The sequence below is a fragment of the Varanus komodoensis genome, unplaced genomic scaffold (genome assembly GCF_004798865.1).
Source record: "Varanus komodoensis strain SLA01 unplaced genomic scaffold, ASM479886v1 scaffold26, whole genome shotgun sequence".
NCBI lineage: Eukaryota > Metazoa > Chordata > Lepidosauria > Squamata > Varanidae > Varanus > Varanus komodoensis.
In genome coordinates, this window is record NW_025335684.1 from 157,124 (window position 1) to 171,269 (window position 14,146).

Here is a 14,146-nt window from a genome sequence, read left to right on the forward strand (position 1 = left end):
CGCCCTCTCCCGAGACTCACCGCCGGCGGCCCGAGGGAGCGCGGAGGAGGCCGCGGAACGGCGGCGGCAGCCGCCCCGGCAAGGAGGCCGCGGCAGGCGGGCGGCGCGGGGCCTCCATAGCGGCGAGACCCGGCGGGTGGGGCGGGCCGGGGCTCGGGCCGGGGGCTCGGCTCCGCTCCGCTCGGCCTGGCGCCGCCTCCGCCGTTTCCTTCCCTTCCCTGCTCCTCTTCCGCCGCCAGTGACGGAGGCGGCTCAGCAGCGCCCCGCGCGGCCCCAGGAAGGACGGGCGGCGCTCCGGCCGCCGGGCCGCGGTTACCAAGCAACGGCGAGCGTCCGCCGCCGCCGCCGCAGGGCCAGCGGGGCGGCGGCCGCAGCCTGTCGAGCGCGAGGCCGCCCGTCGCGCGCCTCCCTCGGCGTCGGGGAGCGCGAGGGCAGGGTCCGGGCCGGCGTCCTCCAGAGGCCTCCGCCGGGAGGGCGGCTGGCTCGCTGCCGCCAGGCCGCAAGGCGCCAGGAAAGAGACGGCCGGCCGGAGAGCTGAAGGGAGGCGCGCGGATCCTCCGCGGGGGGAGGTCCCGGGGCGCGCACAGACGCCTCCGGGGCCCGCGAGGAGCCCCCTTCCCCCCGCAGTCTGATGGCGGGGAAGGGCCTCCGCTCGGATCCAGCCCCGGGTGGTTCGGGGCAGCAAGGAGGAGAGAGAGCAAGCCTGGTCAGGCGCCTGCAGGCGCAGCATCCCGCCCAGCTGCTTTCTCCACCTGGCCCGGAAGCAGGCCGCTCCCGATGGCAGCCACAGGCCCGGGGGGGGGGGGGCTGCCGGGATGGGCCTGTTGCCCGAGCCCGGTGGCCCACTCGGGCTTGCAGCTGCTCTCCATCCGGTCGTCCGGAGCTTGCATCCTCTGCTATTGCCAGGGCCATGCAGGACTGCCTGCTGGCACCAGCAGCAGCCAGCCCTGGAACCAGATCCTCCAGGGAGAAAGCACGGTAATATAACGGATAGTAAAGGATGCCCAGGATAGCCATGCTCATTGGCTCACTGCACATGCCACCAAACTGGCTTAGGATGGGTGTCTGCATGAGCAGCAGGGAGTTTTGGGTATGCCTGTCTACTCCTGCCTTCCTTCCGGAGGCTCCTTACCTGTTTTGCGCACACTTGGAACCCACACGGGAAGCTCAGTCTGAGGATGGGACACACTCGGCAGAAGCAGTTTGGCTTTGCAGCACCCACAGGATCCTGAGCCCGCACCTCTGCTTAGAGACCTGACCGTTGTCCAGTCTGGGGTGCCAACCCCCCCCCCCAAACAGCAGTCCGCTGCCTAGAAGGGGATGCTTTTGCCTCGTGGCAAGGCAGGCCTGTGCTCGCCAGCTCCCAGTTCTTCACCTTGCTAGGTGTGGAAATGAGGTCTGGCCAAAGCAGCAGTGAAGAAGGGTTCTTGACACCCCGGGGCACTGCAGCTGTAGTCCTGCTGCCTGTCAAGTCACCATCCCAGGCCAGGAGCCCTGCCATGCCAACAACCTGGTGATGGCACACCTGTGGCTTTCCTTTTCAAGCTCTCTGAATGAGATGCTGCATAACCATGGCTCAGGTCTTGTCCCGTTGTTTCTTTGTTGCTAGGACGAAGAGCCCCTTCACTCCCTCCCAGCGGGATCCAGGGGCCTGAGGGTAAAATTATCTATGCATCTATCCTGTCCTGAGCCAGATGTGAACCTTTGCTCTGTGGGGCTCTGTGGGGTGCTCTGGTGGTGCTGTGCAGGGGTGTGCTGAGGGAGGCGTGTCCTTGTTCCAGGGTCCAGAGCTGCCAGTTGCATCGGGATGTCCTCTGTTGCTTAGCCGATTAGCGGGGCCAGTGGGCATGCCTCTTTTGTTCCTCCCTCCCAGCTCCTTCCTTGAACACGGGAGTCTCTTCTCCCACATCCCCAGTCCCAACAAAAGGATTGCACAGGCCAGAAGAGTCAGCACTGAGTGCTTCTAGAAATGCGCGCTCTTTATACAGCCATTTTCAAAATGCGAGAAGGGGAACAGAGGAGCAAAGCAGCCTTCTGCAGCACCACCGGGGGGGCACCCCGGGGTCCCTCCAGGTGTGCAGCGGTGCTTTTCCGGAGCCCCGCATGCCTGCCCTTGATTGGCTGGGGCGAATGGAAGCTGGGAATGGGCTTGATAGTTACCCTGCTGCACATCTCCTGACGTTGTTCAAGGGAGGTTTTCCATCCAAGGACTGATCCACGTGCCTCTTGCACTTCTTCCTGTCCGGCATGGAAACAAAGAGTGAGCCTTATTCTCTCAGGCAAAGCACAGGAGACGCTCTGGAGTGGAGCCTTGCCGCAGGCAGAGAGGGGTGCGGAGGCTTCGGGTACAGGCACCTGGTCCCGCAGGACAGCCACCGACCCCTGCCTGGTCGGCCGGCCGGCTCCATTTGTTCCTGCAGGCCCCGCCACCAGGGTGCCGTCCAGCAAGAGTGTGTGGAGGGGCAAGGAAGAGGAGGGAGCAGGACCAGGGGGTGAGGTGGTGGGGAGGCCCTTCACAGCAGGGAGGGGCAGCCTTTGGGCACCTGAAATTACTGCTGCTTTTGGTCCATCCGGCGGCCAGCAAAGGCACCAGGTGCCCGAGAAGCCCTCTGCCCCCAGCACTCTGCAGAAGAGGCCTGTCAGAATGAAACTGCGGCTGGGTCTTCGGTGAAGCAACCCTATTTGGGGGGGGGGGGTGCAGGGGGGGTAGTATTAATTGATTTCTCCAGCCATCCATTCTATCCCACATATGGCAGGCCACACTCCTAAACCACAGCACTAATTTGAAGTGCAATGTTCTTGAAGCTCAACTATTAACACTTTTGGGATGGCCATGTACAACGCATTCAGCAAGCCAGTGGCTAATGTGATGGTACACAAAAGCACTACATAAATACATAAATAAATACTGAATTATTGTCAAGGAGCTTACAGACTGACTGCTTCATTATCTGTTCCAACATTTTCCCAGGCATTGATGACAGACTAACTGGTCTGTAGTTCCCAGGACCTTATCCTGAATTTATTAAAATCAGCTTTCCCAAAATCCAGAGAATGTGTATAATTACACTTGGATTTTGCTCCCTTTAAAATCAGAAACTCAAGTATGTTGTCACTTTTTCCCAGAATTCCCCTAACTTTCATTTTATCCACTAAGTCCTCCTGATTAGTCAGTATTAAGTTGAGGACAGCAGATTCTCTTCATTCCTTCCTCCACTTACCTTGGAAGAAAGTTACCAGCTGTTCCTCTCAAGAACTTCTTGCAGGGGCCGCTTTTGGCAGCGTAACTGAAGACCTCCATTAGTGCCACATGTATTTCCACATCATCCTGTAGCCAAAGCGTGGCCTTTGCCATTGGAGCTGGCCACATCTACAAATTTATTTGGGAATTTACTATTTTCCTAGGCTGACTGAGCTACACTTAACAAATTAGGGAGTTTAAAGTAATCAAAGAACCCTTTCCCATCACTTTTCAAAAGGGGGCAGGCAAATTATACTCTTAAATTATTCTTTTGCCCTGTGAAACATTCCAAGTTGAAACATACAGTGCATGTTAAAGCCATCGTAGAATGCACGACAAATGCAGCCGTTTGCCATTCTCCAATCCGGTATGCACAATTTACACTAGTTTAATCCCAGGCAGGCAGGTCAGCAGTCAGTTTCTGTTCTTCTCCGGTGAGTGCCTATAGCAGCAGCCTGAAGGGACCAACCTGAGAAGCCAGTCGGGGGCAGGTCCCCGCACCCAGCCGAGCCCTCTGCTTCATTTCCACAGGCCCAGCTGCGCTGATCTTACAGCCAGAAAGGCAGGGAAAGCAGCTGCGAGATGTTCCTCTGTCATCCCCGGCCCCACACTCAAATTCGGCAGCCACAGGAGAGTTCCTGATTTGCATCTCATTGGTGGCTGCAAAACAAGGCTCCTCTTGCAGAATGGGGTATGGGAGCACAGAGCTTCTCAGCAGCTGCCTCCCGAAGGCTGGCTTCCTCAGCTGTGGAGCGAGCGACTCTTGATGTGTGTTGGGCCACTGCAGCCCGAGCTGCCTTGTTGAGGCGGGGAAGGGCCAGGGCGCCACCGCTGCGCCAAGGAGACTCCTGCAGCCGAGCCTCTTCCAGCCCCTTGAGCTCAGGGGGCCCGGATGTGCCAGCCCAGAACCCCTGAGTGGAGGAGGGGGAACTCCGCTGCAGCAAAGGCATGGCTGGTTTGGGCCCTCGAGTCCCTCATGGCCGCATCAGCAAGGCTCTTTGAAACGAAGCAACAAAACTCGGCACAAGCCTTGCAGAGAGAGCGCCCGTTCCAGTCCCTGCTGCTTGCCTGCTCCTGCGGCTGCAGCGGAGCTGGGTTATGAATGCATTATGTATGCCCGTGTCCGCCAAGCAGCGCCTTTTGTCGGGCCTGAATATGTCGGGGCCAACAAAAGCAGACTGGATTAGCCACAGTGGATTAAAAGATTTTCTGCTGAGAGTTTACCTAATAATGCAGCAATCACTCCAGAAGATCCCTTTGAAGCCCACACACCTCTGTTCCTCGGCCCTCTGTGGGCTGCTTTCCGTTGGAGGCAGCTATGACGGGAGCCCGTTCACCCCCACCTGCCAGGCCTTCCTGCTTTCGACAGAAGGACAACGCCGTCCATTGCCAAGCACTGCAGAACAGGCTCTTCTTAGGAGGCACAGAGAGAAGGAAAGAGCCCTGCATGCGCGACCCTTCTCCAAAACCCTTGACCCAGTTTGGAAGGAAACACAGGCCACCAATTTAATCCGTTCGAGAAGCCACAAAACCCACTCGGAGCTCCTCGCGGGACATCGAGCTGCTGGTGCTAAGAGCCCCCTGCGAGCCGATGTGGGTCTGCTATGGACCCATTTCAGGCTTCAAAAAAGGATGCTTTTCGCCTTTCCTCTCTTGAGTTTAGTCTGGAGGAATTGCTCTTTGCTTCTTTCATCCAGCAGTCTTCATCGACAAACATCACTGTTTTCTGCGTAGCCAGCGGCATACGGAGGGTGGGGCGGCAGTGGGGGGACCCCCCCTCCACTGTGTGTATCCCGTGGTTCTGATGCTGTCACTCAGCCCCCCTGCCTCCCCCGTCACCACACGGTCAAGCAGAAGGCCATCCGGGCCCGGCTTCTGCCTGCTGAAGGGACATCCCCATCCGCGGACATGTCCAGTCACGAGACCGGGGACCGGTGGGTCCGGGCACCGCTTCCCACATGTGTGTCATGAGGGACCCCTTCTGAGCGAAAGTCACTTTGCGGCGAACCGTGGTCGCACCGTGGGGGGGGGGGCGTTGATCCAGTGGGTGGCTGAACTGGGCGTGAGCCTCGCTCCGCAGGAGCCATGCCGGTGGCCGGGATGAGCTGGCGGCACAAAATGCGATGCGAAAGGCCCACAAAGGCGGCCTGGGGGGAGTCGCAAGGGATCCCCGTCCCGCTTCCTTTGTCTGCGGCTCCCTTGCAATTTGGGGCCAGGCGTGTGGCGGCTGGCAAGAGCCAACATGGGTGGGAGTGGGTGAGCACGGGGGGGGGGGGAGCAGGCGTGGGTAGGGAAGGGCCCCGTCGCCTCACCTGCAGTCCGCGCAGAGTGGCCTTCCTGCCGGGTTCTCCACTATCCGCCATGACCGGAGCCGTCCACAGCACTTGCCACGCTCCGGGAACCGCTCTGCTGCTCGTGGCAACTGTGTGGCTGGAAGATGGCAATCTTTACTTTCGACTGCAGCCTGGGCTCCTCTGCCTGATTGGCTGAGGCTGGGACCAAACGATGGTCGTTCAAATCCTAGTGTAACTATAGCAACCAGCCCCGGTAGGCACCACCGATTTACTTATAATTGCTGGATAAACAGGGGGACGGGGCACTTTCATCCCACATGAAATAGTTTCCGCCCTCCCCCCTTGGGGAGGGGCCACAAGACTAGAGAGAAGGGGCTGTCCTTCCACCACCTGGGCGCATCCTGCTCCGGGCCACAGCAGGCACACCATGCCTGCTGGCGGGACATCCGTGCAGGACAAGCGGCGGCAGCAGCGAAAGGGACCCTTCCCCACGGCAAGCCTCGCAACCGCGGGCAGGGGGAGAAATGCTGGGGCCACGGAGGGGACAAGTGAGGCTGCAGGGGCCGCGGGCCTCCTGCTGGAGCGAAGTTCCTCGCACTTTGCCTGGTGCCTACCAGCGGGGCGGCCAGTCCTGAAGTGCGGGGCCGATGAGCGACCACTTCTCCCACAGGGTGCAACCGCAGGGGTTCTAGGGTGATTTTGAAAAAGCCTTCCTGGAGGTTTTCCCACACAACTCATCCTTTCTCCCCATTCTAAACACATTCCCACCATCAAAATCATGCCAGGACACCTCATTTTCCTAACCCTAACCTTACCCTGGTGCACTCCCCCAACCCTAATATAGGGCTAAAATACCATTCCAAAGAGGGTGATTTTGAAAAGTCTTCCTTGAGTACCCTTTTCTGCACAGGGGCTGGTGCCCCGTTCGAGGAATGGGATGCATAAGCCCTCAGCTGGCAACTGACTGGCGAGCTTTCAACTGGCCTGAGGCTTGGGGTGGTCTGGGAAGTCCAAGGGCTTGCCTCTGCTTGGCCATGGCTCTTCAGTTCATGGGCAGATGCCCTGCCACTTGGAGGAGATGGAAAGGCTGATGGTGTGACCCAGGGGCACCCAGAGAACAGAAGCTGGGCTCTGGAGGGACGGTCCACAGCCTTGCACGAGCGGAAGCGCCCAAGCAACCATGGAACAGCAGCTACGCTGGGCCAAGAGAAAGGGCTACGGAGGAGGGAGGGCAGGCCGGCCTCCCAGGGCAAGTGAGGTCTCCCACCTGCAGAAGCCAGGCAGGTGCCCTGGCACAGGGAAAGGTAGCCACGAACCCCCGGGGGACTCTGCTCAGGGAGCACAACAGGAGACCTGGGCAGAGCACAGGGAGGAGAGCAATCGTTTTGAACTCCACCAAAGCCAAAGGTCATCTAAAGAACCTTGCTGAGGAAGGCAGTGTGTCTTGATGCAGTGTAAAATACTGCAGCAATGAACCCAGCAGGATCGTGGGAGGACCGCGAGCTACTTTCCTGCATAAAATGCCTGAAAGTTCTTGCTGTTAGCCAGCAATGGGAGCCCAGACAGGACCGTCGTGCAGAGGCCTTGCTGTACCTGCGAGCCAGAGGCTGAAGAAAAAACCAGCTGACTGGAGAGAACAGTGCTGAACAAGCACGAACTTTTGCAAGCCCTCTGCCAGAAATGTCTAGGCGGTATCTACCTTCCTCAGACTGCAAAAAGAATAGATTAACCGGCGAGGCTGGAGACAGGAAGTGAACTCCCTGGCTCAGTTTTGCTGTTGGCCATCATGCTTTGCCGTAACGCAGCAGGACGGCTGTTATCCTCACAGCCAAGAACCACTGGAGATTCAGCCCCTGAAGCACAATGTAAGGCGTAACAACAGTGCAGGAATGCTTGCATGTGTGTTTACTTCTGCCTGAACATACAACTGCCACACAGCCCTCTGTCATGATAGCACTGAGCCCGCCTGTCCTGGAGGATGCAAGCCCTCACGCAGTTGCTGCGTCCTTGCTGGCCTGTGCACAGGCCCCTGTGAAGGGGCTGCTTCCTGAAGCAGCGAGGGCAGAGAATGTTCCTCTTCTGGGCTTGCACATTTTCTGGGTATCAAAGCCAAGGCAGGACAGGACATTCTGGGGTCCAGCCGTCTTCTCTCTTTAACGAGCTCGACAGCCACAGTACTTTCTACCAGAAGCCAAGAAGTGTGGGCCTTGAGCCTCAAGAGGTCTCGACAGCAGTCAGTGGTCCTTCAAGCAGACCAAAAGGAAGGCGGGGAAGAGAGCTGCAGCACACACGGCAGGGGCTGCTGCATCCCCGCAGCACTTTCTAGGCTGTCCATTCTTTCTTTAGTTATCATGCTTTGGGCCTGAATACCATCCACTTACTCAAACACAAATTTGGCTCGTTCGCTCTTAAGAGACACTATTAAACCCACGTTGTACTTTGCTGCAAGTACTTCCTATCTGGAAGAAAGCAACCTTGCAGGAATCGGGCAGCCTAGCACTTCGAGAAGCTGAGAAGCTGTGGCTCACGCCCTGGAATTCTCCAAAGCCTTGTGTCGTGCCAGTCCTGTCCCAGATGGCCCAGCCTCCAGTCCCGTGTGCAGGGGGTCGCGGCTCCCAGGCAGCAGGCGTGCTCTCAAGCAGCCACGCACTGGAAAAACGGGCAGGGCGCAGCAAGGTAAAGGCAGCCTCCTCTTTATTAGAGCTCTGTGGAAGCCTCCTGGAGGGAAGAGGAGCGTACTGCCCAGGACAGCTATGCCCTCCCTCACGCCCAGGTACGGGCTGGCACTCGCTGTGGCACTCTGACAGGGCACCGCAGACAGCTTTCGCATGCATGTCACCGCTCTGAGTCCAGCCCGGGCAAAGCAAGTCCCTTCTCACAGTCTGTTGAACGTAAGCTCAAGGCGACGCTGGACAATGCCAGCCCCGCGTTTGCGATGACTTGTTAGAACTTCTGCTCTTCAGAAAGTTTCTGTTCTTGGAGTTGCTGCACTAGTTCCTCCATGTAGACTTTGAACAGGGGAACAGGGTCCTGACACACACACAGTGGAGAAAAAACAGGTTATACAGAGCAACCCCTCATGCAAACAAGCACCATCGTATCTGAGAGGCAAAACAATCAAAGCCTTGGCCTAGACTCCACTCTGACCAAGCTGTCCGGCCGGCGCATTGCCCAGTGTTCTGGCAGGGCATACGCAGCGAGGGGAAAAGCAGCCAGACAAAACATGGCCCCTGCGTCACTGAGTTGGTGCGCGCACACAAACAGATGTTCCAAAGGCGAGAGTGCGCCCATCAGACACCTGAGGCAGCATCCCGGTTCACGATACAAGGAACCCAACCCCAAACAGATCGTTTTTAATTGGTGCATCTTGTGCTTTATTATGATGTTTCCTGGGGAGCGCGGGGCTGCCACCATCGGAGTGGTGATGGGCAATGGGCGTGATGGCGTTGGGGGGTCTAATGGGTCAGCATAGGAGGAGGAGGGACAGATGGTTAACACGTGTCCCTCTTTCTGGTTATTCCCCCAGCCGGCGGGTTCCAGGTAGACTTGTCAACTGCCCTCCGGGCCTGTCGGTGCTGCCGCTTAATGCCAGGTCGGTCCAAAATAAGGCAACACTCATCCATGATTTGATCATGGATGAGAGGGCTGACCTGGTGTGCATCACAGAGACCTGGGCGGGTGGGGGGGGGATGTTTCCCACTCACAATTGTGCCCGCCTGGGTACCTGGTCCAGCACCAACCACGCCTGGAGGGGGGGTCGCTCTGGTTTATCGAGCTTCTATTTTCCTTGTGGGGCTCCCTGTCCTCTCGAGGCCGGGGCTGGAGTGCCTCCACTTGGTGCTGGGCGACCGAGACAGATTGGGGATTCTGCTGGTGTACCGTGCACCCTTCTGCCCAACAGACTCCCTGCCTGAGCTGACGGAGATCATCTCGGACCTGGTGTTGAAGATTCCCAGGATGTTGGTCCTGGGGGACTTCAATCTCCATGCTGAGACGGTTCTAACTGGGGCGGCTCAGGACTTCATGGCCTCCATGGCAGCCATGGGGCTGTCTCAACACGTCATTGGTCCGACCCATGAACGTGGACACACTCTGGACCTGGTTTTCTCGACGAGGCAGGAAGAGGGTGAGGAATTTAAGCTTGACGCCCTTGTCATGGTCAGATCACTTCCTCATAAGGTTTGAGCTCGAGAGCGGCCTTTCCCTCTGTGAGGGTGCGGACCCGGTTGTATTGGTCCGCCCCCGGAGCTGGATGGATCTTGATGGATTTCTGGAAGCTCTGGGGGATTTTCCAGTTGACAAGGCTGGTGATCCTGTTGATGCCCTGGTTGAACTGTGGAATGAGATGACCAGGGCTATTGACACGATCGCTCCCAAGCGTCCTCTCCCACCTGGCAGAGCCCGTTCATCTCCTTGGTATACACCTGAATTACGGGCGATGAAGCAGGTTGGGAGACGTATAGAGTGTAGGTGGAGGAGATCACGGGGTGATTCTGACCGAACACACTTAAGAGTCCATTATCGGGCCTATGCTGTGGTGGTGAGAATGGCGAAGAAGAAATTCTTCTCCGTTTCCATTGCCTCCTTACAATGCCATCCGGCGGAGCTTTTTTGGGTGGTGCAGGGGCTGATACATCCGGGCCCGAAGAAAGATCTTGTGCCACCCTCGAAGGCCCGCTGTGACGACTTTGCCAAGCATTTCAGGGAGAAAATCGCTCAGATTCGCCACGAGCTTGACTCTGTTATTGAATCAGATTCTACTGGGGAGACGCCATCGACACCGTCGAGTCCACAATTAATGGATGAATTTCAGTTGTTGTGGCCTGATGATGTGGACAAGGTGCTTGGACAAGTACGTCCTACCACTTGCTTACTAGACCCATGCCTATCTTGGCTACTAAAGAAAGCCAAGGACGGGATTGGGACCTGGATCCTGGAGTTAGTCAATGCCTCTTTAAGAGACGGCCGGGTACCTGCTCTTTAAAGGAGGCGGTAGTCCGGCCAGTCCTAAAGAAGGCATCCCTGGATCCAGAGGTGGCTGCCCATTATAGACCGGTGGCCAACATCCCGTTCCTGGGCAAGGTGCTAGAGCGGGTGGTGGCGGGACAACTCCAAGCACTCTTGGATGAAACTGATTATCTGGACCCATTTCAGTCCGGCTTCAGACCCGGGTATGGCACTGAATCTGCCTTGGTCGCCCTGTATGATGACCTCTGCAGAGAGAGAGACAGGGGGAGTGCATCCCTGTTAGTTCTCCTGGACCTCTCAGCGGCTTTCGATACCATCGACCATGGTATCCTTCTGAATAGAATAGCGGGATTGGGAGTTGGAGGCACCGCGTGGTGGTGGTTCCGCTCCTGTCTCAATGGCCGATTTCAGAAGGTGGTGCTGGGGGACAAAATGGACCCCTGTGGAACTCCATGGCATAACTGCCATGGAGTTCCACAGGGGTCCATTTTGTCCCCTTTGCTATTTAATTTCTACATGAAACCGCTAGGAGAGGTCATCAGGAGGTGTGGGCTGCGGAATCATCAGTACGCTGATGATACCCAGCTCTACCTCTCGTTTTCCACCAATCCAGGTGAGGCAGTGGCTGTGCTGAGCCGGTGCCTGGCCGAGATAATGGGCTGGATGAGGGCCAATAAACTGAAGCTCAATCCAGACAAGACGGAGGTCCTGTTGGTGGGTGGCTCGAGCCTCGGGATGGGGGACTTGGGCCTTGTCCTAAATGGGGTTGCACTCCCTCTGAGGACAGGGCTCGCAGCTTAGGAGTGCTCCTCGACCCTGAGCTGTCTCTAGAAGCTCAGGTGACGGCGGTGGCAAGGAGCGCCTTCCTTCAGCTTCAGCTGATACATCAGCCGCGTCCCTTCCTGAAGAACGACTACCTGGCGACAGTGACACACGCGCTGGTAACTTCCCAATTAGACTTCTGTAACGCGCTCTATGTGGGGCTACCCTTGAAGACGGTCCGGATACTTCAATTGGTGCAGAATAGAGCTGCCAGGTTGCTGACGAGAACTGGGCGTTGCTCTCATATAACCCCAGTTCTCCGTCAGCTCCACTGGCTCCCGACTGAAGTCCGGGCCCAATTCAAGGTGTTGGTTATGACCTATAAAACCCTAAACGGCTTGGGACCTGGATATCTAAAAGAATGCTTGTGCCCATATATACCCTCCTGCCCCTTGAGATCAGCAACAGATGCTCTTCTCCGGGAACCCTCTGTGAATGATATAAGGAGGGTGAGTACCCGGAGGAGGGCTTTCTCTGTGGTGGTGCCCCATCTATGTGATGCCCTCCCCAGAGAGGTCCGCCTGGCACCATCGTTATTTGTTTTTCGGCGCCAGGCTAAGACCTTTTTATTTAAAACTTATTTTAATTGCTAAATTATTGTATTAATTAGAATTTTAAAATTTTTAGTCGAGAACGAACCGGGGGTTTTTAAATGTTGTTGTTGTTGTTTTCTTCTTCTTCTTCTTTTAATTGCTATATTATTATTATGTATGTATGTTTTATGTATTCTTTGTGAGCCGCCCCGAGGCTTTGTTGCGATGGGGGCGGCATAGAAATGTTTTAAATAAATAAATAAACATAACCTTCTTCTCTAGGAGCCGCTGCTTCTCCATGGCTTCTTCTAAGCTCAGCCCAACCCATTCAGCCTCCTCCTCCGGGATCACGAACTCCTGTGGGTAAGATAAGGTGCACGGCAGTGCTCAGTGTGAAGGTGTGCAGGGAGGCAGCGGAAGCAAGCACACCTGGCCCCTGGCCCCTTTAGTTGTTCCCACTGACCTGGTGCAAAACGGGCCCAGAGCTCCACCCCGTGTTACCTCTCAGGATGCCCGGGGGTTCTGATCTACTACCATGAGAAGGAGAGAGGAGTAACTATTCCCAAGACAGGGAAACCACCTTTTCTGCTTTTCCTAACCATCAGCACCACATATTCTGGCTGCAAAGTTTTTGGAAATGGAAAATGCAGAGTCAGGCCAGGCCAGCCTCAACACAGGCAGGTGAGCTGTCCAGACTCACAGGAGCCATCTTCTGTCCCCCTCTACCGTGTTTTCCTACATTACTGTAGACAAATGTACGAGCCATTTCGATAGCCACACTGAAATACAGGCAAGACAAGAACGCTATCCAGCAGTCTCGCCACACACTCAAAGTGTTTCCCGTACTCGATCTGGTCAGAGTCTATCTTGAGGCAGAGCTTAAGACAGGAGTGGACAAGTCAGAGTACACAGGCAACCATCATGAACTGTGTCCTGCAGAAAAGCCACTGCCAACACCCCCAAACCTTTCTGCCAATGTACCAGTTTATTTTGGGGCTACCTGCACTGGCCTCTTTCACACTGCTCTGGGGCTTAATTACATGTAACACAAAGGTTGTCTTTTTCACTGCAAATTATGCTTTTGTGGACATTTCTTCAAACCACCCACTACAACCTCAAGAGACCTTCCTGGGTCAGTCACCACTAGCTCAGTTTCCTTCAGCTTCAATTCAAAAGGGAAACCCTTCCCCCAAAGTGTACTTTACACTTGTTCACAATAACCAGCATTTTCCATTCGCCCACCTTGGAGAGATCCCTCTGGAGCTCCTTGCAATCCGCTTTGCCTTTAACCACCCTAAATAGTTTGATATTATCAGAAAACTCGGCCACTGTGTTGCCCTGACTCTCAATTGTTTACAAAAGGATTAAAAACAATTGCACCTTGTTTTGAGCTTGCTCAAAACTTTTGCAAATATTGAGCTTCTACTTGTCAGTGCTGTTGTGTTTATTCTACATAGATCAGATAGACTACAGAACACCCAAGGTCCCTTCAACAGCTTCCCATCTTCCCCCTATACTGCACCTGCTACTGAAACCAGGTGACAAAGGGGAAAAAAGACCTGCGGTGTTTCTGTAAAAGTACCCCCATCTCTGGAAACACCCACCTTGTATTTGTTGTAAATAGCCTCCCGCTTGGCCGGGTCATCTGGATGGAGAGAAGGGTCCCTCCGCGCCAGCCTTAAAAGCAAAGTGCGCTTCAGGTCCATTCCTAGCTTAGAGCACAGCTCAGCCTTTGGGGTCTATGGGGTCAGAGAAAAAGTGGACAATCCTTCAGAAGAAAAGGTCGCAGGACATCGTGCCCAGCTCGCTGGAACTCCTACTGAATGACTTGAGCAAGCAGCGAGCACAACAGTCCTGGCACGGCTCACGAGCCCAGTGCACACGCGGAGTACGGTCCCCCCACATACTGCCCGGCGATGCTGGCCGAGCGTGGAAACGGGCAAGGGGAGGCCGCCCCACAGGCCTTCGGGCCGGCAGGGCCCGGAGCCGCGTTCACCTTCAGGAGGTAGAAGTCGAAGCCGTAGGCGGCGTCGATCAAGTCCAGCGTCCGCATGGTGACCGTGATCGTGAGCTTCTTGTCGAGGATCTCGCTGTACAGCTCTCGGCGGAAGAGCTGCGGCTTCCAGGTCTTCTTCACCCGGGGCGAGAGCTTGAGACGCAAAGGAGAAGCCGCACAGTCCGGCGCCCGGCCGCCAGGCGCAAGGGCCGCCAAGCCCGCGGGCCGCGGCGCCCGCGAAGCGCGCTTGCTCAAGTCATTCAGTAGGAGTTCCAGCGAGCTGGGCACGATG

At 56.4% G+C, this 14,146-nt stretch overlaps 2 protein-coding genes across 2 annotated transcripts in view; both read right to left on the minus strand.

The window, feature by feature from the left end:
* Positions 1-45, minus strand: part of AXIN1 (axin 1) — a 14,210-nt gene extending 14,165 nt beyond the window's left edge. Inside the window, exon 1 of the mRNA XM_044433540.1 lies at positions 21-45. The gene's annotated coding sequence lies outside the window, so the exon portion shown is untranslated. The remainder of the gene's footprint in view (positions 1-20) is intronic.
* Positions 46-8,212: 8,167 nt separating this feature from the next.
* MRPL28 (mitochondrial ribosomal protein L28) overlaps positions 8,213-14,146 on the minus strand; it is a 6,488-nt gene continuing 554 nt past the window's right edge. Inside the window, exons 2-5 of the mRNA XM_044433398.1 lie at positions 13,855-14,007; positions 13,463-13,597; positions 12,129-12,215; positions 8,213-8,565 (exon numbers count right to left, since the gene is read on the minus strand). Of these exons, the coding sequence (XP_044289333.1) occupies positions 8,479-8,565; positions 12,129-12,215; positions 13,463-13,597; positions 13,855-14,007 (462 nt within the window). The 3' untranslated portion in view covers positions 8,213-8,478. The remainder of the gene's footprint in view (positions 8,566-12,128; positions 12,216-13,462; positions 13,598-13,854; positions 14,008-14,146) is intronic.